The following is a 27912-nucleotide window of genomic DNA, read 5'->3' as shown; positions in this document are numbered from 1 at the left end:
ACGCTATGAATGAAAATGAAAAACTGACATTAACAACAAGATTTTATCTTCAACACCGGTGGGGGGATGGGGTGGGGGGAATTTTATTTCTATTCTGCATAGACACACATGCCTACATGAAACAACATCACACACACGCACAAACATACAATATCTTACAGCTGGAGTTCAAATCCATCAAAGTCACGTATACAATCCATAATGATGGGATATGAAAGTGATGTGCTGTGTGCTTCTCCGTCACATTCGAGTATATACAACAGGGGAAACATGAAATGAGGCTAAAAGGGTGAATTATCAAAACAATAATCTTTCATTATTGATTAACAACTACTTCATGATGCATATTCATGTCATACACAGAGGACACAATGCTTTAAGGAACAATCCAGAATATTGTACTGTGCTACATATGTACAACTGTGCTTATACATAATTACAGACCTCTGGGTCAGCACAGGAACAGAGCTGGAGAGTGATGAAGATGACATGGACTTTCACTTTGTTTATCAAACTTAAGGCCACTATGGTAGACCATGAGGAATATGTTAAAGTCACAAGTGAAAGAAACTGCACTCCTCCTCCTCTTCCTCCTCCACCTCTTCTATCCGTGGAAACATGTAACAGGGTTTCAACAGATCTGACACAACCAGAAGTGTTAGGGAATAAATCTAATTACATTACTGCACATTAAGCTCCATTACTAAACATGAGGCACAAGTGGAACTGATGGCATTGCACTGTCTATTTTTTTTTTTTTTTTACTAAGGATGGTACTGAAAATCTACCAAGTAATCTAAGAGTCTACATTTGGTCCAAAGTCAACCAGTAGTGATGCATCAATTGTATACAGCTAATGTAAAAGACAATACTGCTCCATTCATTTTTTTTCTTTTGTTAAACTCTCTTATTGTACAAGGATTTACAAACAATGTGTTGCCTGAGCAGCATTCATACCACGCTGTGTCTCGACAAAGTATCTGCATGTTGTCCCTGTGGTCAGTGTTAAAGAGCAGTGGCACGACAGAAGGGAGAGACCGGATGACCAACAAAGGATCTGTTTTGAAGAGGATCGAACAACGATTTCAAGTTTTCATCTAATCCTAGTTCACAGTAACAGTTTTGCTGTATAAACCCATATTTACAAGTAGTGGACGCTACTCAAAAAAAATCAATCATGATAACGAATGCAAAGATACAGAACGGTTAAAACAGGCTCCTCTCTAACATTAAATAATCGTGACTAAACAAGCAAGAGTCAAAGCTGACCAATAACTAGTAAGTTAGTTATTATTTATTGAAGCCAGTCTGCTTCGTGAGGACTGCGTGGGTGAGGTTTGATCAGATCTGATTAACAGTGGCAGTAACAATGTGTCACGGTATTGGATGGAAAACAAGCATTCATTCACATTTTCTTTTGCAGATTTCTTCAAAATTCAGTTAAAATTTCAGATACATTTGGACGGACACCATCCTGTCATATCAATCATAACACGCAGGGCCTTTAAGTCAAGCGATGACCACTAGATGACAAGCATATAAATAGTAGTCACTTTTGTACAACATACAATGCTAGATCATGCAAAACATGCAAAATGCTTTGTAACATGTAAATGAGCATAAATATGATAAATCTGCTATGTAACTGATTTTGTACCACAGGGATCTGAATGTATGACAGAGACAAAAAAAATCTTGTCTTGAATGAAAAGAATCCGGTCTGCAGTGAACTCAGGAAGGAAAAGAAAGCAGTGACGAGAGCTGCAGCTCTGCACAGCATGTGCTCCGCCACAAATTCATGCTCTTTCTTCTTTTCGTGTCCAATCAGCATCAGGTCAGAGTGGTGACCTCCGGCTGAGTGTAGTTTCCAGTGGCGGCGAGGATGTCTTTACAGCTCTCTGTTAGGAAACACAAAAGACAGAAACACAATCAAACACGGTGACTTACGAATACGACATGAGCACGATAGACCAAGAAAATGACTTTTTTCACGTCGTCTCATGAAATATCTCTGCCGAATAAAAGCCGAGCCTCTTCAGGCTGTGAGTAGCAATATTTTAACTCTACTCCGCAGACAGAGAAATCCTGCAGACCTGAACTTCACAGACCAGCAGGAGACTTCAGCTTTGACCACCTATCTTGTTAATGGAAACCTATTAGTGGTGATCATGCAGAGGAGTCACTCGGGAATATGGACGATCATCCGAGCTCAGAGATCGTTTCTCTGCTTGTCTGTATATCCGCATGCTGCTTCCTCTTACCAGCACTTGAACAGTTTGCCACAACCATCTGCACTCATCGTACGGAAGCGAGCCGCTGATTGTGAGACAATGCGCCTTCGACCAGGACAGTGGTTACTTCTCCACGTACGAATTGTCACGGCGAGCGCGAGCTCTGTGACCGACTCCCTGTGACGACCTTAATCGCCTCAAATCCACGAGCATTTTGTTCCTGCTGCAGAGAGGGTGACCGTTTCCTGTCACTGATAACATCTGAGCATCTTCAGACCTGCTGCATCCATCTGTCCCTTTCTCTGTTTCCTGCCATACTGCTCTGGTGAAATATTATCCATACCTTATATCCTGTAGCCCTGGAATCAAGCGAACACCATCCCCTATGGGCATAGCTCTGAAGAGCAGAGCCACATAATCTCTCTCCATCTAGCCAACTCAAAATGGCAGCTATCACAAAGACATGATTTTTTTTGTTTTGTTTTATTCTGACTCTGCCATAACAGTTGAACACTTGAACCCAGTCTGCAGGTAATGTGGACTGAAATGTGTTGTGTATGTGTGATATTCCCCTGTAAAAGACTGAGATGTCATTATCCACATACTCACCAGACACAGGGCTCGGGATTGAATTACCCCCCTCCCATCGCTCTCTCTCTCTTGTCTCTCTCTCTTTCTCGTCTCTCTCTCTTGTCTCTCTCTCTTTCTCTCTCTCGTCTCTCTCTCTGTCTCAAAGATTAGTTTTGAGGTGTTCTGGCTTGACTCAGCTTTCCATTTTTTTGTCTCTGTGATCAGAAGACAGCTCACTTTGCAAATTTCACAAGCTGACCACATAATTTAGGGTATTATTAAAGAAATGAGTGTGAAACAGGTTGGAATCGATCTGTGTTTTCTCTGCATTTGTGTCTTTCCCATAGCTGTGACTGCAAGGCTGTAAATTTTATATTAAAGGACGATTTGCTATCCTGGAGCATCACTATGCCTCCACAAAAGTCCCTCTTCTCATTTATCTAACAGATTTAACTGAAGTTGTCTGTTTTTTGTTTTTTTTTTGGCCATATGCATATGACAACATGCCATCAACCTACACCAATCTACAGCACTCGATGCATTCAGGGATTGACGAGGCTTTCAGGAAAAATGTCCAAATACAATTTCTTGTAATGGCCTGTCGAAAAAAGCGGGGGTATATACTCTCATAGGAGCCAAGCTGTAGTAAGTGCCCCATTTATGTGTTGTTTTTTCCTCCACAGTGATGTGCTAATGAGCTTTGGTAGAAAAATGCGTCTCGGTAAAGTGCAGTTCTGCAGGAAAGCACCTTCAGTTCAGGATGTCAGGATGTTGACTTGGGTGGGATGTGTGCTCAGGATGTCAGGAATGAATCCATGACTGCCAAATATAGAGCCTCTTCTCACAAGGGGGCTTTCGGCTACTTTGGGAAGCTCAGATGTGAGATCCAGTGGCCATTCAAGCAGAGAGAGACGGCAGGCTGACAGCAGATGTCAATTGAGAGAATTAAAAGGAGCTTCACCTTCTCCTTTGTATCCATGTTACCTGCGTCAGCTCTTAAAAGAGTCAAAATGAGAGAATACTGGTGGTACATGCTAAAAATGTGCAAAGTTACAGTCAAACGTATATCAAAGCATTCTGGATGTCTACAAGATCCAACTTAACATGACAAATACTTGCACACAACAGGTTGTTTGGGACCTCGTGTCACTACTAACACTAACGTAACTCTGTGAAGACATATTGAAGACAAGCTCCTTCACTAAGCGCACACAAACAGATAAATGACGCAATTAGTACTTCAAAAGCTCTTCCATTGATTTCCTTTTAATCTTTCCTGGGAATAATGACGAAAATCTGCCTTTAGTCAGATGGAGGTTTCAACAGAAGTGGGTACATACAGTGGAGTTTTTCCTCACGTCTTAATGAGAGAACTGAAACCCTGTGGTATTGATTCTACAGACATCGACACAACTCAGACTGACATACACTGGGTTTGTTTTAGCCAGACTGGTAGCATGGCTCTAGGGATGTCAATCAGTCACTTTGGTTGAGACTGAAATATCTCAGCAGCTGTTGGATGGATTGCCATGAAATGACTTGAACACAGTTATGTTCGCAAAACAGCCTCTGATTCGTTTGGTTTGGTCCTAATTAGCAGACATTAGCTTGCTAACACACTTAACTGGCAAGGTGAACGTGGTTAACATTATATCTGCATGTCACATCAGCATGTTAACATTGTTAGCCATTAGCATGCTCACTTAGCATTTAGCGAAAAGCACTACTGAAGTACAGCCTCACAGAGCTGCTAGCATAGCTGTAGAATCTTGGTCTTGTTTAAAGTTTGTTGCTGAAGCTGAGAGCACATTTAGTCCCATGAGTGTGTCAAAGTTCAAGGTGGGATTCAGTGCCTCTAAAACTTCGAACAGAATGCACATCATACTGAGGATAAAGCTGTTTTATTAAGCTAACGACATCCTCTAACAATATCTAGCGAACAACATTCCTCTGTCACAACCCTGAGGCCAAACTTTAAATGTTTTGCCAAACTACCGGTGAGGTAGTGTAAGTATAGTGAAAATTTCCCTTGGTATTTCATCTATCCATCAACTGTGTTTTCTTGAGTGTAATTACAGCAGGGGCCGCAAGCCTGGCTGTGGGCTTTTACTCTCGTTAAACCTTTTGACAGCTCAAAAGAGAACAAAATCATAAATACTGTATGAAGTCCACAGTTCATGTGAGGTTAGTTTGAGTGGGTCATTTGGTCTAAGAAATAAAAATCTTCAGTATGATGTCTCCACTGTACACTATAGTTACCAAACCCACCCTCAACACAGACATGCCCGAATGAAAAATGACTTAAAGGAATAGTTCAGCATTTTACACCATTCTGGCCAGAAAATAGTCAACAACCAACATAAAACCACAACATGTCATTGTTACAGTGAAACAAACAAGATTTCACGAGGTGTCAATTAGTAAGCTTGAAAGTTCTTTTAGGCAAAAAGCTTCATAATTAGAGAAAACACATGAGAGTCATCAATCTTCTCATCTAACTCTGCAAAAAAGCAGATATATAAGCAGATTTCCCAAAATGTCAAACTGCCAGGAACTAGTTGCATATAGTGTATGTCTCAAACCTGACCTCAACTAACAGGATTTTCTTGAATACACCATTCAATTCCCAGAGAGCACCAATGAAAGAAACACAAATTACCTGACCCCTAAAAAAACAAGTGAACTGAAACCCCAGAACAGCTAAAATGCAACACTACAAACAGTAAATGTGTATATTCAATCATGCACTTTATGTATGTAACTTACCATTATGGACGTTGGGATCCCCAGAGGTTAGGAGGAAGCAGGTGGCCTCTTTCTTAGTCTTGTCTCGCCCTCGGGGGCACCGCAGGGACCACTTTTCACTGGGGGACAGCGGCTGGGTCAGGCTGCAGCCTTCGTCCTCGGAAAGGGCCACATTTGCATCCCCGTTCTGTTTGGAGTCTGACAGGAAGACAAAAACACATTGCGACATAAATGCCAAAGCTTTTACTGAAACTACCCTGAGGGCCCAGACAAAGGCAGATGTATATTGCATAAAATCGGTATTTTTCTGTGATGAAATTCAATTTGCCTGAGATGTTATAAAAAGTAATTTGATCCCGGTGTGTTACTGTCTTTATGACTAAGTACAGCTCATCTGTCAGACACACTTTAAGACTATAAGACCAGAAACACACTGGCTGTTTGCTACTTTTAGGCTCAGGGCCAATAAAATATAAATGTTTCATTGATTAAATGTACAGGTTAAATAAAACAATCTTTCTAAATCAAAAACCTAATGAGTAAACACAATAAACATAAACATTAACATGAAGGGTCAGTTCACCCAAATTATAAAGAAAGCATCACCTTGAATTTTGAAATAAAAAAACAAAAATCTAAAAATTCAAACAACTCACGATTTCCTCATGATGCTGGGAACTCTACAGAAAAAACAGACAACAAATTAAAATATTTATATGGTAGAAATGAGCTCCAAACAGAAGCTGCTCACAGCAACGTCTGTGAAATATTCTGAGTAACAGAACATCAGAAGTTAAAACTTGAGCAAATAAAATCCTCACAGCTAAGTACCTGAAAGGGTGAGGGAGAAAGTGTTTTTTCTGCATTTGGGTGAACTGACCCTTTAATGTTGCACTGTGGCCTGACCTGAGCGGTTCCTGCAGACGCTCTCCTCTACAGCCAGCGGACAGGTGTCGCTCTGAGTGCTGTCTCTGTGGGAGTTTGTTTCCGATTTCCCAAACGAGGCTGAGTCAGTCGGAGCATCTGGGTTCGGGTTGTGCTTCTTCTTCTTTTTCGGCAGCTTCTGTTTGGCCATAGCCAGCGAGTAGTACATCCCAAAGTTATTGACGATGACAGGGACCGGCATGGCGATGGTCAACACCCCGGCCAGCGCGCACAGCGCCCCCACCATCATGCCCAGCCACGTCTGTGGGTACATGTCTCCGTAGCCCAACGTCGTCATGGTGACCACAGCCCACCAGAAGCTGATGGGGATGTTCTTGAAGTGTGTGTGGTTGGAGCCTGTGGGGTCGTCGGGCTTGGCTCCGATGCGCTCAGCGTAGTATATCATGGTGGCGAAGATGAGCACACCCAGTGCCAAGAAGATGATGAGAAGGAGGAATTCATTGACACTGGCCCTCAGCGTGTGGCCCAGCACGCGCAGGCCGACAAAGTGCCGAGTCAGCTTGAAGATCCGAAGGATCCGGACAAACCGCACCACACGGAGGAAGCCCAGCACGTCGCTGGCGGCTTTGGATGACAGACCGCTCAGGCCCATCTCCAGGTAGAATGGCAGAATGGCCACAAAGTCAATGATGTTGAGCATGTTCCTGATGAAGACCACCTTGTCTGGGCAGCAGATGATACGCACCAGGAATTCAAATGTGAACCACAGCACACAGATGCCCTCCACCAGGGTGAGGATGGGCTTGGTTACCATCTCCCTCCTCTCCACTTCACTTGTGACATTGCCAACAACAACCAGCTCCGTCCGGTTCTGCAGTTCATTGAAGGCTTCGTGGGTCTCCAGGCAGAAGGTGGTGATGGACACCAGGATGAAGAAGAGAGAGGCAAATGCAACTCCCTGGATGAGACAGATGAAACAATTAATCAACACAATTTCATGCCTTCCTGCAAATTAATGAGCAATCAATGGTTTGTCCAATATCTTCCATTAAATCCTGTCTGCATGACTTGTGCCTCCAGAAGATTTTTCAGTCTATGCCATATGTAATTATATCATATTATTCTTTTTATCCACAAACTTTACAGCATCACAAATAAGAAGACATGGATGTGCCAATCACGTCTGTAAAGCAGCATGTTTTGGGGGATTATTTTCTGGCGGAGGCAGCGAGTGTCAGCTGATTGACAGTAAGCAAAGACTAAAATACTAAAGACTAAAACACCCTGATATGAGAACACTCAAGTCAGGCACAAAGAAAGACGATAAGACAAAGTCTGACAACATCAAAGTAAGGATGCAAGTTTACTGTGATGGATCATTGTCTGTGAAGTTAATTTAGCATGAACGAATGAAAGGCTGCAAAAAGATTCATCTGAAGGAGAGTAAATGAGGCCTGCTATATCCAACTATGCTGACTGTGTGCAGACACCAGCGGGCAAACAACACCAACATACCAAATAATACAAAGGAAAGGGGCTACCCAGACCACTGTGACAAACCTTCACCCACCTACCCCTAACAAATACCAGTATTTTTCTTTACAATGGAGCGGCCGCTTAAATTGACTAACTTTAGATAAATGCAGCAACGAGGGAAGAACTCAGGCTCTTGGCTCAGTGCTCGAGAAACAACATTTTAGTATAGGCTGAATGATATCTAAATAGAGAATTTCATAACATAACAAGATCATTATAGTAAGATTTTTAGCAGCTGCTATTCAGCTTTGAGAAATATTTTAAAGGGACTAAGAGTCCATGCTAGCTGTAAGGCTCAGTTTACAGACCATGGTGCTTGGCGCTACATGCTGACATCAGCATGCCAACATGCTCAAAATGCTAACATACTGATGTTTAGCAGGTATAAGGTTTACCTTTGCTTGTTAGCATGTGAGCATTTGCTAATTAGCACGTGCTAATGATAAGCAACGCCACACAAAACACAGCTGAGACAGGGGAAAGTCGTTAGTTTGGCAGGTATGTGTAAACCAAAGTCTCGTTGAATTTGATCTCAACAAAGCTACTACACTTCATCCTGAGGAGGAACTGAATGCTTGAATCAGGTTTCATGGTAATCCAAGTGACACGATGTAATCTGCCTGCTGTTTCACCTGTTTCATTAGTTCCCTGAAACCAATAGAAACGAGTGCCTAATCAAAAGGCACATATTACCTCATTATCTAAAAATTATCATGTTAGACCAATCATGCACCCCCCAAAAGAAAAATCACAGAAAAATTTGGAAATCAAACATAATCTTCTTTTTCATGCTATCCCATTACCTGCCAGGAAATAACTTGTTGTCATGATTATCCATGGCCACTCTACATTGAAGATTAGTGAGTGAAGTTTTTTATTTTTTTATTTTTTTATTTGAAGAAGCACTTTGTCCACAGGAGCGTCAGGACAATGTTCTCAGAGAAAACAGACCAATTTCAAAGCAATTACTCCCATGAACACAGAGACTGAATCATGCTGAGAGAAAACGTGATTCTATTAGCATGAGACCCGCCAGTCACGGACAGCAGGGGGCGCACACACGGTGCCAACACTGACAGAAGGGACTGACTTGAAGAAAATCAAATATATCATGAGGGAAATCGTCTCATAATGTATATGCATACATATAGTGTTTGTATCAGCTTTAGCCCAGAGCGAGACGAAGAAGAAGGGAAGCTGAGTCATGAAAGATTTACAGTCACCTGTCCTGTTGTCAGGTTGATCAGACATGTTTCAGTGATCTATTGCAAGCACAATATAATGCAAACAATGCCCCTTAAAAATATAAACCTAAACAGAATGGCCAGTGAGTCAAACCACTTTTACAATTCATGGGAGGTAAACTGAACGATGTGGCTGCATGATATTCACCTGACCCAGCACAATGGCCCTGCCTGTCTGTGTTTGTGTTAACACTGTGTGCTAACTCATACCCGATATGTCCTTATTGTTTACTAAAGCCTGGATTAATTGTAATGACTCTCCAACCTTTCTAATCTTCCAGCTGGATAAATATGTACCTGTGCCTTGCATGCACGATTTTCTCCCTCCGGGGCCTCTCACATATCATTCGGCTTTATAGTGTTTGGTTCTGTGATTAGAAAAAACAAATAAAGCATGTAATGTCTAATGGGGGCACTAATTCATTGGGGAGCAAACAAAAGAAATAAGAACTGGACAGTTTATGGAGTCTAGAATAATAGCAGCTCATATTCAAACCAGCAAAAACTGAGACACTGCATGCATGGAAATATACAGTATAAAACACGTCTTATCACATCTCTATTGTGCACTCATGTAATGTGCAGCTTTCTACCGTGACAATTTCCTTCAGCTTTGTCCCTGCAAAGCTCCGAGGCGCTCGCAGCTCAGATCCCCTGAGAAGATGAGCCGTGGGACAAGGAGCCTCAACCTTGCCCCTGGAGGAGCTCAGAGTTCCCCCTGTTGGACATGGTTTCCCTGAACATCACCATGGCTAACTGTGTGCAGTGTGTGCGTTACAGGGCTGAGTCATGGGGTGCATCACAACAAGCCCAACAGCATAGAAACTAAATAGAAACTAAAAGAAACATATGCACACAGGTGGATTTGCAACTAATCTGGCCAGTTACAGTGGCTGAGGTAAAGGATTATTAATATGTAAAAAGGATTTATCTACAGGTCCCTACCAGTTTACAACCAATAGTGGAGGAAATACTCAGATAATTTGCTAAAAATACACACTTTGCACAAGTAAAAGTACTGAAGTGGGGTGCCCCTATAGCGCAGTTGGTAGGGTGTGCACCCCATGTGTTGAGGCTGTCAGTCCTCTGCAGTGGCCGCAGGTTCAACTCCCACCTGTGGCTCATTTGTTGCGTGTCGTCCCCTCTGTCTCTCTCTGCCCCCTTTCCTATCTGCTGTCTCTATCATAAAGGCTAAAAATCCCCCCAAAAAATTGTGAAGTATTGCCAGCAAAATTTCTTTAAGTAAAAGCAGGTTTCCTTTTAATGCAGTGTTGCTTAGTTTAATCCGTAATCATCATCATCATCATCATCATATTTTATATGTTAATCACATGTTAAATTATGTCTTATTACATTAAATCCTGCATTATGGAAACAGATTTTTTTTGCACTTTCATCTGAAAACTGAACGTCTCAGTAACACTGAATTTGTTTTACAGCCTTTATCTACTAAAAATGAAGTACTTTCTAACATGCAGTCACAGTTTCTGTGACACAGAGAGAGACACAAAATATGGCTTCACTGTGTCCTCTCATCCATGTCTTCCGATTGGAAAGCCAGACAGACAGAAGAGCCAGATATAGTCACTGCCAGATAATCGTGGCCTCCATCAAACCAGAGGGTTCAGCCTCTGTTGAAGCACCTCGGCAAGACAATTTCCAAAGTCCATTAATAAAATATGACCCCGGCTTTTCATCAACCCTCTCTGGACTCCTGAGTCCCACTTCTTCACTTGACATACCTGAATAATAACCTGAATAATAGCCTGAATAGTGGAGCTCAGTGTAAACACCAGAAGAAGAGCTGCTTAAGAAGGAGGGATATGTTACTGCTCAGACATACGTAGATCAGTTATCAACATGTGGGACCATGACTACATCCCACCAGTTACACCACCATGGCCCAAACCATCGTTAGGTTGTCCAGCAAAAGTTAATTGAATTTTGACTCCAAATTCATTACACTGACCTCTGCAACACAGGTCCAGTGTGATTCTGGTGTTGACAGGAAGCACAAGTGAGAATTTTACAGCAGAGAATTCAGACAGCTCTGAAATTCAGCTGTCCGATCCACCAGATGTCACGTCTGGCAGAATATCAGAAGGAACAAATACAATGAATACAAGGTTAGAACATTTACATTGTCATTGCTCCATCTGAGTGATGCAGTCCAAGGCATTATTCTGTGAAATATGACAGCTTTTGGGGACTTCTTGTGTCATAGTTTCTGAGAAGTTCTACAAAAACAGTTGGATTGGTATTCAAACAGGATTAAGGCTCAGTAGCCAGGCCGAACGATAGCTGGTGATGGACTCAGGAAAACAAAATGTGATTAGGCACTTCAAAATAGCGAGCAGTACCCTCTCTTCATCTTAACAGCCCTTAATAAAAGCAGAAAAAGACTGAAGTAACAGAAGCACCTTCCCTGTCCAGAATATCTGATCAAATTAATGTCATAGCACACGTTGTACAGATCACAGTATGTGACACACCTGGGATTAGAATATTACCGTGGCACAACGTGACAGACATACCCTGAAATGTAAAGAAAGCAGTATTTTGTCATGCTAATGATGACCGGGAGCATGTTCCACTTTCACAGTGCATTAAAAAAAATAAATAAATAATCACTCCAGCACAGATGAACACACTCAGAATGAGTGACTGAATAATTTATTGCAGCACTAAAAGCAAATGAATTTACAAGCTTGATACTAATAAAACCCTGCAAACAATCCTAATGCAGCATTTTAAAATGTTAAATCATTTGCTGCCCTGTGGACTCGACGATGGTCAGTTCCCAGGTGATCCGGCAGCTACGCACCTCCTACCTGACTAAACACCAAAATGTGTATCAGGTGGTTATCGTGTTTGACTGTGAAAAGGACAGCAGTGATCATTTATGAGACTTAATTTATATACTCAAAACACAAGCGACCTTGAATTACCACCAAGTACTTCACCATGAGAGCAAAATTTTACACAAAAGCCTTAACACACACAGGCTACAGGAGGTTCAACTGAATATATGCATGTGTCATCATCAGCTCTCTATACTGGGCTCATACATCTATTCAGATGTTCATTCCAAGTGACATTCATCATTTTTGGGATTCTCAGTCCCACTTTTCTGGCTCTGCAGCACATCACACAGAGACGGCTGCTGCACTGAGTGTCAGTTTGATGACAAACCAGCAGCCACTAAATAAAAACCGTGAGTCCTGCTGCTGTTCAGATGCTTGACAGGCTCTGACAGAGTTCAGTTTACTCAAATGCCAAACAGTTTATCCCAGGACTAAACAGAGCTGGGTATCTGCGGCCGGGGGCACCTCCGCAGGGAAGGTGCTGGAGGTCCTGGCACACACACGAGGACAATTTGCTCTGCTCACAAAAGGTTCAAAACCAAAGTCTAACAATAACATGACACAGCTTAACCTCACACTTGTGTGTGTTTGTGTCTGTTGGAGGCTGCATGACTGCCACTTCTCGTCTCAAAGTACTTTTGAGTTTGGAGCGAAGTGTCTGTCTCTCCGCCAATTTGTATCTTTATAGTCTGCGTGTGTCCATATCAGCAAGTCTTTGTCCTGTTCAATAAATCTTGCAGCATTTAAACGTGTCTGTATGGTTTATTTGAGGCCTGACACAAAAAGGAGACCACAATCCCATGTTTACAGCGCAGTAGTGGAAACTTTCAACACAGCCACAGTGTCTTAGTGATTGCCATAATATCTCTTTGCCACCACAGAGTGTTTCCATGTCGGTCAGCTGTTATACAAGCGAGAATCATTATGAGGTCAGATGGATGTTAACACAGAGCGTGTTGTTTTTCACTTCCTGAGAATGTAAATGAAGGTTCTACAATCTCGCTCTGGGCAAAAGCTGATTCAAACACTATGTCTTTATTTACATAACATATTTGTTAATTGCATACTTTTCGGCTTATTGCTGTCCACTGACTTCCTACCACTAAGTGTCTGTTTGTGCAGCTGTAATTGTAAATTCCCCAACTCAGGATCAACTGTTATTTCTTAGATTTTGGACTTTTGCGCAATTTTGAGGTACAACCGCGATTCCAAAAAAGTTGTGACGCTGTGAAAAATGTGAATAAAACAGAATGTGATCATTTGCTGATCCTTTTTGATATACAAGAAAGTGTATTTAATGTTTTACCTCGTCAGCTTCACTGATTTTTGTAAATATCTGATTATTCTGAATTTGATGCAGCAACATGTTTCAAACAAGTTGGGACAGGAGCAACTAAAGACTGAGAAAGATGTGGAATGCTCCAAAAACACCTGTTTGGAACATTCTGCATTTTATTTTAACATTTTTGGAATCTGGGTTGTACATGTACATGTTTCCATTTGATGCTACTAATATTTGAATATCTATTCAACTACATTTGTTTGACAGCTACCGTTCACAAGTCTGATCAAATCAGAGACTTGAGCGACGAAGACCGTCATCATGACAACTGAACCATCTACCTCTGCTGCTGGAGACCATGTTATTACATTCAAGTGGCGAAATTTCACTTTGAATTGAGAGATGAGATTTTGACACTATGGAATTACTTCTTTCACCTCAACCTGCAGTAACTGACTTTTGGGCCAAATGCTTTCATCAGAAACAAGCTATAAAACACAACACTGACGAATCATCACCTCCTAAAGTTAGAAAAGTGAACCTGTTCACATACAGCTGTCTATGCACACATCCAGCAGAGACTGAGTAACATTAGCATTGATTTAGAGTTGTGTTTCTGTCCATTGGGCGAGGGTAGGTCCAATATTCACTCTCCACCAACTCCTGAGGGCTCTTAAGCTACTAAATGTTTCGCTGTGTTCACCTGCTACTTTTGTTTTGCCATTTGCAGGTAGTGTGCAGTGGATTTTCACTGAAAGTGTTGCTATGAGAGTAGTGAGAATGAACCAAAAACACTACAGTTGCAGCAGAACAGCTGAACAACAAATGAAAAGACGCTATAAAGCTGAAGTAAAGATTTATATGAATCATGATACAGATGACATCAAAGCCTCCGAGGCCCACATCTACAGGAGCAGAGTACAGTGAGGCCTTTGAGGAAATGTAACACCCAACACTGGTGCTAAAAAGACATCAGTCCAAGGTCATCAGGTGTCAGTGTCCAGACCGAGCACAGGTCCCTCGAAGGGACGGTCAGCCGGCCCCAGCTGGGAAAATCAAGAGCGGGAGGGAGCGAGGCAGGGCGCACGACAGGCAGCAGGCTGTGCATCAGTGTGCAGCAGCTGGGGAGTCCCATCACAGCCATCACCTCCAGCTGTTCTGCATCACGCTCTGTTACTAACATGGACACGCCATACGCAAGAAGCACAGCGACGAGCCCACTGAGCAGTCAGCAGCTGCGAAGCCAACAAGAGACGCGTCTTGTGGCGTTTTCTCAGAATTCACATCACACCTGAGGAGGATTGATGTCCAACAACAAGCCTGTCCGCTGAGAGGAGTCACTCATTATCACGTTCACATGTCGTGGAACCAGAAACATGAAGCAAAAGAAGTGTGATGATCTGTAATATGATAAAAAGCAAGATCAGAGGCGCAACACCTCCAACACAGAGCAGAACATCCTATTAATGAGGAGGAGGATGGAGAGAGAGAGGAACTCTAGACCAAGAGGTACAAAACGACGATGATGAGAGTCCTTAAGACCAGGATGGAGGATCGGGCCATCCACAGCCGACAGACGAGGCCATTTTGGAGCACAGACAGGGGATGAAGACCATGAGATGCATCTCAAGGAAACACAGATCTCACCAGTCAAAGCCTTTCGTCGCTCATCAAACAGTCGGCCAGTAAAAACACTGCCTGCACATATTTGACAAAGATCTCAAATGTGCAAATGCATTAAAGTGAACAGAGAGGAACTTTTTGTTTTTCTTTCCCTCTGGAATGTAAATACACTTTCAGCAACCCTGCTGAGGTTTCAAGCTGATAACAGCTGCTGCCTCGGCCAATCTTCTTCACTGATGAATACGCTGTTATTTCGTAGTTATTAATTCAGCTGAATGCTCCGTATCAAATTATTTCTAACTTTTTTTAACCAAATGGATTTTTTAAAAGGGAAAATCACAGACAATTGCCAGTTAAAAGTGCAGCTAAAACATAAACAGTCCACATCACTGATAATTGCTCGCTGGTTTATGTTGAAGATGATATTTTCAGTAATGATTATTTATTGATTCCTCTTTTTTTCTACAAACCTCTACAAAAAGAGTCTGCAACTCTGTGCAGACTTTGCGATGCATCGCTGATCGCACAGCAACACAACCGATCTATTTTCAGCAAACAGGCTTAGAACCCAGCAGAATAAACAAGCACCATAATCACACAGGATTACGTCCCTCTTTCACTGAGAATTCAGCGCTATAAAAGTCTCCTTAACGAGGCTGTGCGGCTTTGATGATGTGTGAAACATCAAACCCCGTGTTCCATTCACGGAGCAGCAGAGAAAGGTGTCAGCACCGTGAACGCCGGGCCCAGAGGAATAAGAGGTTCTGCTCAGAACGCTCCTTTATTATTTATCAGCTGGGTGTCACACTGAGACAAGATCCGACGTGTGAGAACAAGCTTCAAAATCAGCAACGAGCAAAGCAACTCACTGAAGGATGCTGACCAATATTTTCTTATTTAAAATCAACTGTTTTCACCGCAGCACTCCGAGCAGACATGAGGTTTTGAGAGGACGTGGTGACACTTCTTCTGCAAAACTTCATAAGCAAATACATTGACATGATCCCCTGAAGACAAAGGTGAGATGATTTAGTTCTTGACTTTCCCCCTGATGTTAACATGCATCAATATCAGTAATATCTTGCCTCATACGATATTCTAATCCAGGTGATATGTTTGAATGTAAATGGCAATCAATAAAAACAGCCTTCTGTTATTACCAATTATTATTGGAAATCTAGACTAGGAAAATACACACCAGCCCTCAAGAATCTCACATCAGTTTATCCCTTGGTCTCACAACAAAGACTAATTGATTTCTTTCTCTATGTGGGATACATTGCATTGCTCTTTTCTGTGGGAAAGGCAGTTATAATTGCTCACCACTGATAACAAGTTGCAGCCCATTACCACAGCATGATTAATTACAGGCACCATGGCTGTGGACTTCATGAAATATTGCATTAGGGAAGATTGAATAAAGTGATCAGGTCTGAGTTTAAAGTTCCTGTCAAGCCTACTGCGACGTGTAACAAAGCACAGCCTGCTACAACAAAAGAGTGCCATGAAGTTCTCCAGGTGTTAAAACAGAAATAACATTTGAATTAACCACCTGTTTATTTCTACAGCAATGCTACCTGATCAGTGATGTTTTCAGAGCTTTGGCTCCGTGCTGCAGTTATTTGGTTTAAAAGTGAAAGAATCACTCTGAGGTTAACGTTCTGACTTTCAGCTTTAGAGGCGTTGGAAAGCGCTCGCTGCACATCAGGTGGGAGTGTAGAAATTGTCGATCTTTTAATACTTTGTTCCCAGCGGTTAGGACAAACAGCCAAGGAGGTTTGGAGGCCAGGACAGGAATGTTGTTGACTGGCCAAGTCAGTCACCTGACCTCAATCCATCTGAACGTGTGTTTGACTTTTGAATTTGAGAATGACTGTAGTCCATGCCTGACAAAAGGCATAGATAAAAGTCTGCAGATGTCTCTGAGAGATAAACCTCATGCACAAAGAACTAAGAAGCAAATATCAAAGATGATGACTTAACATTAAGGTTAACTTATACAGACTGTCTGTCCCCGACAACTGGAGGACAGTACAGAGTCTAAAACTGTGCAGCAGCTCGTTTGTTTCGGCACAAAGCTACAGACCGATGGAACCAGTGTTACTTTGTTAATTCTTCTGAATTCTGTGTTTAATGATCAAAGTACATTTTGTTATCAGAAAGGGTGTCTAATCAGGTAGTGGATGAATAAAAGGATGAATAAAATTGATTAAAAACAACTCCATAAGAAAATATCCAGAACTGAATGAACATCAGTGGATTTGATGTGACACATTATTTTCTGCCGGACGGCCTCCATATGCAGCTGAACACACCGTAAGTGGGTCTGACTGAGGCTACGCTCACATTTGGGCAACTCTCCTCCTTGTTTCATAGCAATCCATCTCATAGTTGTTGGCCAACGAGGGCAAAAGCTCACACAAAGTTCATCTGATGTAAACGAAAACACCCTCAAATTAAAGCTGAGGGTCAACACCTTTATCTCGCAGTTATTGTTTCATATTGGATCTACTGTGCTGCAGTAAAGAGCCATTACTGTTCTAACACCTTCTGACTGCACTGAGTGTTGCTGCTGTTTGTGATCTTCTCATGTGTTTGATTTGTGAGTGGTGCCATTATCAGAAAACACTCAGAGAGCTGCACCTCCAGTCTTGGATGATGGTGGGGAGGATGTGGCTTAAATGGCGGACAGATGAACATCCCTCCGGCTTTCAAGAATCACATTACCTGAGATGAGCGTGCAGGCGCTTTGAAACAAAAAGGCCATAAAGTAAACGTGAGTCCCTGAAAATTCCCTCTGCATCCTCTCACGATGAACACACAGCAAACATACATGAACCGGCTGCAGAGGGAATGGACTGAGAGCATGATGACTGGGTCAATATGTACCCGCCCGCCTCATTCTTCTACGTACTTCCAGAAAGATCCCAATCTGATTCATTTACAAATATTCCGCGGCGAGAGACGTGATAAACATGGCAGGCTTCGCGGTCATCCTCAGATGGCAGCGACGCGGCGGCAGCTGTGACTCAGAGACGCCGGTTGTTCCACTGTGACAGCCTGCAAATGCCACCTGGACGAGAAGCTAAAATAAACACTATCTGTAGTGAGACTGGCATGCGAAAAGAACACTATACTTCTGCAACACTGCGAGAGTCTCTGAATAGACCATTCAACTGCACAATAAGGCAAACAGAAGTGAGAGTGAGCATCAGCCTCTCTTTCTGGACTAAATGTATTTTTCTTTTTGATGAGAGCTGCTGGCCCTTTGCCTGACAACTCCTGCTATAATGACACTCGATACTTGCTTTCACGTTTACTTCACTAAGCACTCTGCCGCTTTTGTTGCTAATCCATTAGGCATAGCATACTTTCAACTGCTTACAGCTGGCTCATATCCCCTGTGGAAGAAATGAGAGCAAATTGATTTTAATTTACGACACAGCAACATTTCTTTTGTCGATAAACCAAACAGCAGTGTATCTTGCTCATCGTGAGAAAGCCACGCAACTTTTTTCGTGGGGTTGCTTATGCTGAAATCACAAATACACATCAAACACTTCAGCTGTGTCATGATAATGATCTTTTAATAGCATGAGAAATACAGAAATCTGCTAAAAACAGGCAGCGGTGCTTCGATCAACATCGCACTGAGTTTCTCTTAGTTGATTTAAACGGTTGGCTCTTTTTTCTCCTTCCTCGATGTGTATCTGGACCCTGTTCTTCTGTTTAATACACTGCGTGATTAACTGTATATGGATGTACACTCCAGCCTTTCAAACACTCATGTTTTGAGGACCTTTGAGTGCAAACCTTGAACAGGATGTGTGGGAACACTTCAGCGTCACTGTATTTTCGCCATGAAACAGCATTTTCTCTATTTTCAGCATTTCGGTACGATTTCATAACCTAGACTGAAAAAACTGCTTATTCACATGACTGACAGAAACATTAAGTTGTCTGGAGAGAGCCTTGAATCTATATGAAAAAGGGAATTAAAAGACCGGTGTGTAAGACTTAGGGGACCTATTAGCAGAAATGTGACATAATGTTCAGAATTATGCGTTCATAAATATATAATCACCTGAAAAAAAGAATCGTTTTGCTACCTCAGAAGGAGCTCTATATCTACAGAGGGCGCGCGTCCTCTTCCACGAATCCGACACATTGCACCGCCATGTTTCTACAGTAGCCCCAAACGGACAAACAAAACACTGATTCTACAGACGGCCTATGCTGTTTGTCGTGCGATTTGCAGCCACTGTAGGCTCTCCTACACAGAGATGGAGGGGTGACATGAGGGGTATTCAGCAGGTTGCAATCTGGAACCTCACCGCTAGATGTTTCCGGTGTGGACAGACGGCACTACCTCGCCAGAACCCCAAACACTACACAATAGTTTTTCGGCTGTTGGAGTTTTATACAGGTTTGAGATCTCTTGTGGACGATAAGTAAGACAATAATAATGATAAGAAAAGAGAGCTCTGGTCTCTTTTCTTATCATCTGGAATCGGGACTGAAAGGTTGAGGTTGGCGTCAAGGATCTGTGCGGACAAATTCTTCCACAGCAAACAGGGAAAACAAATTCTTTACAGACTTGCCTTTGTGCACAAGGACACTGACTACCTTTACATGAGCATGAGTTTTCCACTATTATTCTGAATATGGCAATATTCAGAATTGGATATGATACCGCAGCATGTGGACATCACAAATAAGACCTCATTCCAAAGCTAGCATTTTATTACTCGGGTTTTACAAGCATTCACTCGTGCTTCTTAGTTTGTGACACTCTGGCTCTTGCTGGTTTACAGTCAGCTCTGTGCGCTGCCTGGACAAAAGTTTGCAGGGCTGGGGTAGAGATGCATGCACAAAAGAAAAGCCCACATTTCTGATCAGAAGGAGAAACACACCTGCTGTTAAACACGATGAAAGACTTGGAAATCAACAGGTTTTTGGATGTGTGTAAATATTGTAACACTAAACTTTCCCTGTTTATTTTGCAGGTGGGAAGCCACTTCCCAAAGTGGACTAACAGTTTGGTAACAGCATCCTCTAGTATTTATTTCTGTTTTCTTTCAGTGGATTGATCACTTTCACCACAACAGTGATACTCATCAGTCCTGTGTATGTTCGTGGTTCTGAGTTACATTCACAAGCAGAACGCTACTGCTTTTCTAAAGGTGACCAACTCAAACAAACAAGCAAATGTTTGGTGTGAGATTTTCCTATAAACTGTTGTTTAAAACATTAGCAGAGTAGTAGCTAGGATGTCTCTTTTAAGGATGTTCAATCTCTGGTTGATGTGTGGGCGAGTCCACGTCTGTTCCTGGAAACGCAGTCAGTGGAACAGATGTCAAAACGTGAACTGTGGCCAGAGAGCAGACATGTCCCAGGAAGAAAAAAAAAAACAAAAAAAAAAAAAACACAGAACCTCATCAAGCATCAACTCAACCTGCCAAAAACTTCCCAGAAATGTTTCATATTCAAGGAAATCCAGTGAGTACTTGAACTTTAACAGTAACATGGATGTTGGTCTCGCCAGGATGAAAAACCACAGATGTTATTGTGAAATGCATGAAAAGTGTCATCACTGGCTACACTCATTTACAGGAGTTTTTGACTTGATAGATTTTAAACCATAAAACATTTGAGGCCACTGAGGAATAAAGTGAAATGTGAACACCAGCACACTCGACTGGCAGACTGTTGCTGTTGTTTTACTGTTTGTTGTGTCCTGTGTTGATCTTGTGTACCCTGGAGGACTCAGTAGGCAGTACTGATATTGAATAAATGATCCTGGTGAAATGGAGTAAATTGAAATTGACCCTTCAGACAACAGTGAGACACGGGCGAGCTGGACTGAAACATCTGGTCCAGACAAACCCCGACTGTGAGGTGTGAACAATGAAAGCCTCGATGTGAGAGTGTGAATACAAACCCAAATAGCTCACACACACACACACACACACACACACACACAGCTGTACCTGGAGCTGCTGCAGCCTGATTGGCTGATCCTCGTGGGGACACCTGTTGATTAAGACAGCATGTGCCCCCCCCCAATGGAAATCACTTTGAGGCTCTATGGTCTCACACCTTACTTTAGAACGACAGAACACCTGGTGAACTCACCCTGGCTGCTCTGGACGAGTACGGGTCGTCAAACAAGGCCCAGACCTTCGGCTGCCAAACTTCGCAGCAGCCCCTCGACCTGTCGGGACAGTCCTCGATGCCGAACCGCCTCGGTATCTCTCGGTCGTCGTCGGTGTCGTCCGGGTCCGGCGGTTCAAATATATCCAGGGCCTCCTCCGCGTCCCGGTGCTGCCGGTAGGTCATCCAGCAGCACGGCTCCACGTCGGTCTCGTCAATCCCCCAAAACGCCAGCTCCTCCTCGAAGAGCGGCCCGCAGACGTCTGCCGGGCAGTGCAGCTTGCCGGTTCGGTAGTAGTTCAGCACATAGGCGAAGATGCCGGGGTGTCTGTCGAAGAAGAACTCCGTGGCACTCGGGGGCGCAGCGTCGGAGTCACAGCTGACCTGCGTGTCCGGGTCTGCCAGCCATGCCAGGCGTGTCCCCGGCAGGGTCCTTAGGGTGCTCTTGTAGGTTTCATGTCGAGTGCCGCCCACATTGATAATAATTTTGTCCGAGTCTTCCCCTCTTGCCATCTCCTCCTTCAGACATGATTTAGACGGAGGTTTGTTGCCCGACTTGCGCCCCCGGTAAGACGAAACACACACCGAGCTTATCATTGAGAAGCAGGGGTCTTCTGGCGGCTCGCCCCTCCGTTACAAACTGGAGTCCAAAAAAAAAAACTAAAAAAATCAGAAAATCAACGCCAAGTGCGCCCTCATTTTAGACCCAAAGTCTTACAATGACCTGTGTGTCTCATCTCTCCAGAAACAACAGCCTGATGGTCCAGACAGCGCCGGAGTGAGACGCTCAATAAAAACCACCTGTTACTAAACTCAGTCTGGTTCCGCAACAAAACACAGGCGGTCAGTGAGCCTCGCTGTGTTTTTAATAGATTGCAAAATGTGACTTGAATTGATGCCTCCAGATGTTGCACTTATTCCCCGCCCATGAACACGAGGTTGTTTCCAATTAACAAAAAAAGGGGCTAATTGCGCACGGTAGCACGGACCTACAGGATGAACCACTTAACCTGACGTAATGTGTCACTCCTCATTCCCTTTTCACAAATCTTCGGCAAATTCTGCAACGCCAAAATCCACAACTACTCCTGACAACTTTTCTCTCCTCCACACTGGACGAGGACGCCTCAGGTTGATCCGGTCGCGCATGTAATCACGCACTGAGATTATTCCTCCAGGTCTTCCTGCTGGAAAAACGCTTGGCTCGGGTGCCAGATGTGAGCTTGTTTTCCAGCTGGGGATCTGTTGCTTCTCCACAAGTAGCCTGTCTTCCCTTAGCGACACAGCCCGGTTGGATGGTGCGTTCAACAACAGGCTCGACAGATTAACTCTTTGGCTGCTGGCGGAGGCTGGCGCATTATTGAACCACTCCCTCTAATCAGACGGAGAGGATGGGCTGATGAGGAGAGGAGAGCAATATCTCAGGTGTTTCATCAAACCTCGATTTCCTGTTTGAAAAGGGTAATTATTTAGCTTATTGGAGTCTCGTTCATCATGGGAGCATGCTGAGCTGCACAGACAGAAAGCTTCACATTCTGAGTCTTACAGAATACCGGGAGCAAAAAGTAGAACCAACACCGAGCACAACGTGTGGATCCTTTTGCTATTCCCATGACTATAGGATCATTTGCACACTGGCTGATGAAGTACTACAGAAGAAGTGCACGGAAACAGCGACATGACGTGCAAAGACATCTTACAGAACCTCTTAAATTAGGCCATTTCATTACTCTTTTTTATTTATAGGGATTAACGTTAACGTGGACGTTCAGCAGTCAAGTAAAAGACCCAGAAAGATGGGATGTTACTGTGATTTTAGGAGTACACCGAGATTATCGTGATTATCGTTGTTTTTATCAAGCGACTACAAAGTGTGATCCAACAGGTAGCTTTGAGTCCTCCAGTGTGTTTACCAAAGTCATGTGTTGCTGACGCCAACTAAGATCGCCACCTAGTGGATCATTCAGTGAACAACACGTTGAACGAGCCATTGAGGATTGTCATTTGGTGAATATCAGTGGTGGAAGAAATGCTCACTTCCTTTGCTTAAGGACAAGTAGTAGTACCACAGAGTAAAATATTTTGTCACAAGTTAAAATACTGTATTCAAAATATCACCTGCAGAGAAACCCCACTGACTTTACACAAAGTCTGTTGACAGGTGTGTATTAGTACTAACAGTTACAGCTTATTTTAAAAGCAAGTTGTATTAAAGTATTTCATGGCTCCAGAAGGAGCTGCGTGAACTCTCATAAATGTTTTAAAAAGTACAACTTTGAAAATGACATAAATCTGTGCGGCTGGACACAGACAGAGATGAGCTCAGCAAACCTCTGTAGCCCACTCTTCTTCTATGCTTGAGGCTACGCTAGCTAGCCGCTGCTAGCATAACAAACCCGAATCCCCGCTGAACTGTCGGCGGTCGAATTGCATTGTGGGTAATGTATGCGCCATCAATTAAGTGATTTATTATTATTATTATTATTATTATTATTATTATTATTATTATTATTATTACTGATATAATCAGAATAATGTATAAATGTATAATGTGTAAAATTTAAGCCCCTGCACACCTATAGTACACCCTCAGTTTTTTACATCATATATCCCCTAATTCCCAGCATGCCTTCACCTAACCTACACCTGACAAGAGAGCCAATCAGCCAGAGTAATTGAAAACACTTGTGTGGATGTGCAGAACCTTTAATTTACAAAGTAAATGATAGGCCTAATAAAGGTAGTGAAGTATAAATTAGCAGACAAGTGGAATGCTTAAGTAAAGTACAAGTACCTCAAAACTGCAATTAAGACCAGCACTTGAGTAAATGGACCTAGTTCCATTCCAACCCATGCTTTCTCTCTGTTACTATTTATTGCTATGAAGGCTCTCTGGAGTCTGTCTAGGCATGACTTGGGCTTAAGTCAGGAAAACATACTTGAGAGTTTGCCGGTATGTACAGAAGCTACATTTGATTAAATCTGACTATTCATCTTGATGATGAGCTTTCTGGCATTAATAGGCAGGATGTGTTATTTTGAACGTTATGTGTTGTCTTCTGATGTTAAAGCACAGCTTTAGACCCTTTACATTTATGTTGAAGGATGTTTCACAGGACAGGAAAAGAGGCAAAAGATGAAAATCCTACACATACATTAAATTTTCCTTTGGTGAAAATACTCTGTAAATCCTTTGGATAGGAAGCTTTAAGAATTTACAACAGGAGGGAAAAAAAATGAACAAAATGCCAGCAAGTTTCCAAAAGCACAGTGAGACTATACAAAGACTGTTCTAAATATTGTGTTTTAAAAACAGTGTCCTACTTGTATTTATAACTTGTGTCTTATGTATTAAACATAGGTTCAAATTATTAATCAGGATCCAAAACAAGAAAAAGGTAAATCTTGGCCAAAGAGATTTGCCAAATTCATAAAACACAAAGGTAGAAATATAAGTGCTGGGAAAGTATCAATCATCCATCATGACCAAAATCAGTTTGTGATTCCCTTAAATAATTTTCTGGCCAGAGTCACAAAAGGAACAAGCATCAAAATCTGTGCTAAATTAAGATAAATAAAATGGTAATCTAATTAGAAGAGCCCCAAAAATAAACAGACACTGAGTTCCAGATTGGAGAAAACTGTTGTCTTTAATGTTTTATTGAACAGTGACACAAATATGATTCATTGATTGTTGGAGTGAAAAACTGAACATTTGTTACTTATTAAAAATCATCTGTAAATTCTGCTTTGTGCATTACAAGAACATTTTTTAAAGAGAGTTGTATTTTTTTTAACTGTTTTAATTCTGACATAAAAAGCCACAAAAATGTGAAATTCCATTTTTGCTAGCAACCAACAGTACTAAGGCCAAAGTATTTCTGTAAACAAAACGCTGACTCCCATGGTTTTAATCCACTTCTTCAATAGTGGGGCCTGTGGAGCTGCCCCCTGCCTGGCTGCCGCAGCCTCCTGACGGTGCTGCTCCCTGATACAACTTGGTCACGATCGGCTTGCACACCTTCTCTAGTTCTTTCTGCTGATGCTCATACTCGTCTTTCTCTGCCAGCTGGTTGTTCTCCAGCCAGGAGATCGTCTGGTTGCACTTGTCAACGACCATCTTTTTGTCCTCCTCACTAATCTTTCCTTTCATATTCTCATCCTCGACACTACTCTTCATGTGGTAGCAGTATGACTCCAGTGAGTTCTTTGCTGATATCTTCTCCCTCTGCATGTCATCCTCAGCCTTGTACTTTTCAGAGTCCTGCACCATCCGCTCAATCTCCTCTTTGCTGAGGCGGCCCTTGTCATTGGTGATGGTGATTTTGTTTTCTTTGCCGGTGCTTTTGTCGACGGCAGACACATTCAGAATGCCATTGGCGTCGATGTCGAAAGTTACCTCCACCTGCGGTACGCCTCGGGGAGCAGGAGGGATACCTGTGAGCTCAAACTTGCCCAGGAGGTTGTTGTCCTTGGTCATGGCTCTCTCACCTTCATACACCTGAATCAGCACACCTGGCTGGTTGTCTGAATATGTGGAGAAGATCTGGGTCTGCTTAGAGGGGATGGTGGTGTTTCGTTTGATTAGAGGTGTCATAACCCCACCTGCGGTCTCAATGCCCAGAGACAGGGGAGCCACGTCCAGCAGCAGCAGATCTTGGACGTTCTCAGAGGTGTCACCCATGAGGATAGCGGCCTGGACTGCTGCACCATAGGCCACAGCTTCATCTGGGTTGATGCTCTTGTTCAGCTCTCTGCCATTAAAAAAGTCTTGCAAGAGCTTCTGGATTTTGGGAATTCTTGTGGAGCCACCAACCAGGACAATTTCCTGGATCTTGGACTTATCCAGCTTGGCATCTTGCAGGGCCTTCTCAACTGGCTCCAGTGTTCCCCTGAAGAGCTCCGAGTTGAGCTCCTCAAAGCGTGCCCTTGTGATGGAGGTGTAGAAGTCAATGCCCTCAAACAGAGAGTCGATCTCAATGCTGGCCTGGGTGCTGGAGGACAGGGTCCTCTTCGCTCTCTCACAAGCTGTACGCAGCCTCCTCACTGCTCTCTTATTTTGGCTGATGTCTTTCTTGTGTTTTCTTTTAAATTCCTCTACAAAGTGATTGACCATCCGGTTGTCAAAGTCCTCCCCGCCAAGGTGTGTGTCTCCTGCGGTGGCTTTCACCTCAAAGATGCCATCTTCAATGGTCAGGATGGACACATCAAAGGTGCCTCCCCCAAGATCAAAGATGAGCACGTTGCGCTCTCCTCTTTTACCTTTATCCAGGCCGTAAGCAATGGCTGCTGCTGTTGGCTCGTTGATGATCCTCAGAACATTCAGTCCAGAAATCACCCCGGCATCCTTGGTGGCTTGCCTCTGGGAGTCGTTAAAATAAGCTGGAACTGTGATGACTGCATTTGACACCCTCTGTCCCAGGTAGGCCTCAGCAATTTCCTTCATTTTAACCAGGACCATGGAGGAGATTTCCTCTGGGTAGAAGGTCTTAATCTCCCCTTTATACTCCACCTGGACTTTGGGCTTTCCATTATCACTCATCACCTTGAAAGGCCAGAGTTTCATGTCAGACTGGACAATGGGGTCGTTAAACTTTCTCCCGATGAGCCGTTTGGCGTCAAAGATTGTGTTGGTGGGGTTCATGGCAACCTGGTTCTTGGCAGCATCTCCAATGAGTCTCTCTGTGTCGGTAAAGGCCACATAGCTGGGAGTGGTCCTGTTGCCCTGATCGTTGGCAATGATTTCCACTTTACCATGCTGGAAAACCCCAACACAGGAATAGGTGGTGCCCAGATCAATGCCAATAGATATTCCCTTAGCTGAGGACATCTTGCTTTTTGCTTTAGAGTTCCTAGAAAAAAAAAAAATAGGGAATCAGTTTTTAATTTTGTACTGCAATATGTGAAACTGCATCAATCACTGCAACTGAAATCATTCAGAACTACTAGACAATTGAGGTTAGTAATATTGATAAAATGCTTGTTGTGCCATCTCTCATTTTTTATGAAACACATGTTAGAGGTTCAGCTAAAATTAAGGAAACACTGACTGAAAAACCTCAACATTATTAGTTATGCTCTGCTGAGCAGACTGTTTCTTGGCACAAGTTTAATCTAATGAAACTGCTCCACTATGGAAATATAAATAAATAATAATGGTAATAAATGTTACACTCATCCATTTGATTTATGCAGTCCCTAAATTAATTATTTTTTCTATTTTCAAGTAATTTTAACACATTTTCTATAATTAGATACTCAAATTCAACAGTTTCTGTAATGTACTGTGGAATGAACTTCATACCGTCATTAATAAAGACATAATATAAAACAGAACTGACGCATTAGTAGTAGTAAATTTTAATGACATCTTTTAGTGGATTGAAATAATGCCCGAGGATGCATCCTACACTACACAGATAAGTCACAACAGAAAGAAGTCTGCACTGATGTTTCCATTCAAATTAATTCAACCACAATCCGATAATGAATCACTACTTACTTTCAGTGATAATCTCTCTGTTGCTCAAAGCTGTCGAAGGATCTCAGCAGAGTCTCCTAGAGTAGTTTCCTTGGTGTCTTGAGCTTTTGCCTCTGTGGTTCTTCTTGAACTAATGCCTGGACTGACTCAGGCCCATTGCTTATATAGTTATAACCAGATTTCCAGAACACTCCCACCCCCCCCCAACCCACCCCGCTAGGCTCAGTGACTCAACTGTTAATATTAGCAACTAATGCAGCTGGCCTGGTGCGAGAGAGCTGGTGAATATTCCAGAGTG

At 42.7% G+C, this 27912-nt stretch overlaps 2 protein-coding genes across 2 annotated transcripts; both read right to left on the bottom strand.

Annotated features, from left to right (window-relative positions):
- Positions 1-68: 68 nt before the first annotated feature.
- On the bottom strand, positions 69-22399 carry kcnc4 (potassium voltage-gated channel, Shaw-related subfamily, member 4). The gene is made up of 4 exons (XM_076742063.1): positions 21116-22399; positions 6453-7389; positions 5568-5744; positions 69-1898 (listed from the first exon to the last, which is right to left on the bottom strand). The coding sequence occupies exons 1-4, from the start codon at positions 21728-21730 to the stop codon at positions 1831-1833; spliced, it is 1797 nt and encodes a 598-aa protein (XP_076598178.1). The 5' UTR covers positions 21731-22399; the 3' UTR covers positions 69-1830.
- Positions 22400-24938: 2539 nt separating this feature from the next.
- Positions 24939-27658, bottom strand: hspa1b (heat shock protein family A (Hsp70) member 1B). Its single transcript, XM_076740348.1, has 2 exons — positions 27636-27658; positions 24939-26985 (listed from the first exon to the last, which is right to left on the bottom strand). Exon 2 carries the CDS (start codon positions 26961-26963, stop codon positions 25044-25046), a length of 1920 nt encoding a protein of 639 aa, XP_076596463.1. The 5' UTR covers positions 26964-26985; positions 27636-27658; the 3' UTR covers positions 24939-25043.
- Positions 27659-27912: the final 254 nt, after the last annotated feature.

The sequence above is a fragment of the Chaetodon auriga genome, chromosome 10 (genome assembly GCF_051107435.1).
Source record: "Chaetodon auriga isolate fChaAug3 chromosome 10, fChaAug3.hap1, whole genome shotgun sequence".
Classification (NCBI taxonomy): Eukaryota; Metazoa; Chordata; class Actinopteri; order Chaetodontiformes; family Chaetodontidae; genus Chaetodon; species Chaetodon auriga.
Note: the sequence above shows the minus strand (reverse complement) of the source record. Positions and strands in the feature narration are given on the sequence as shown.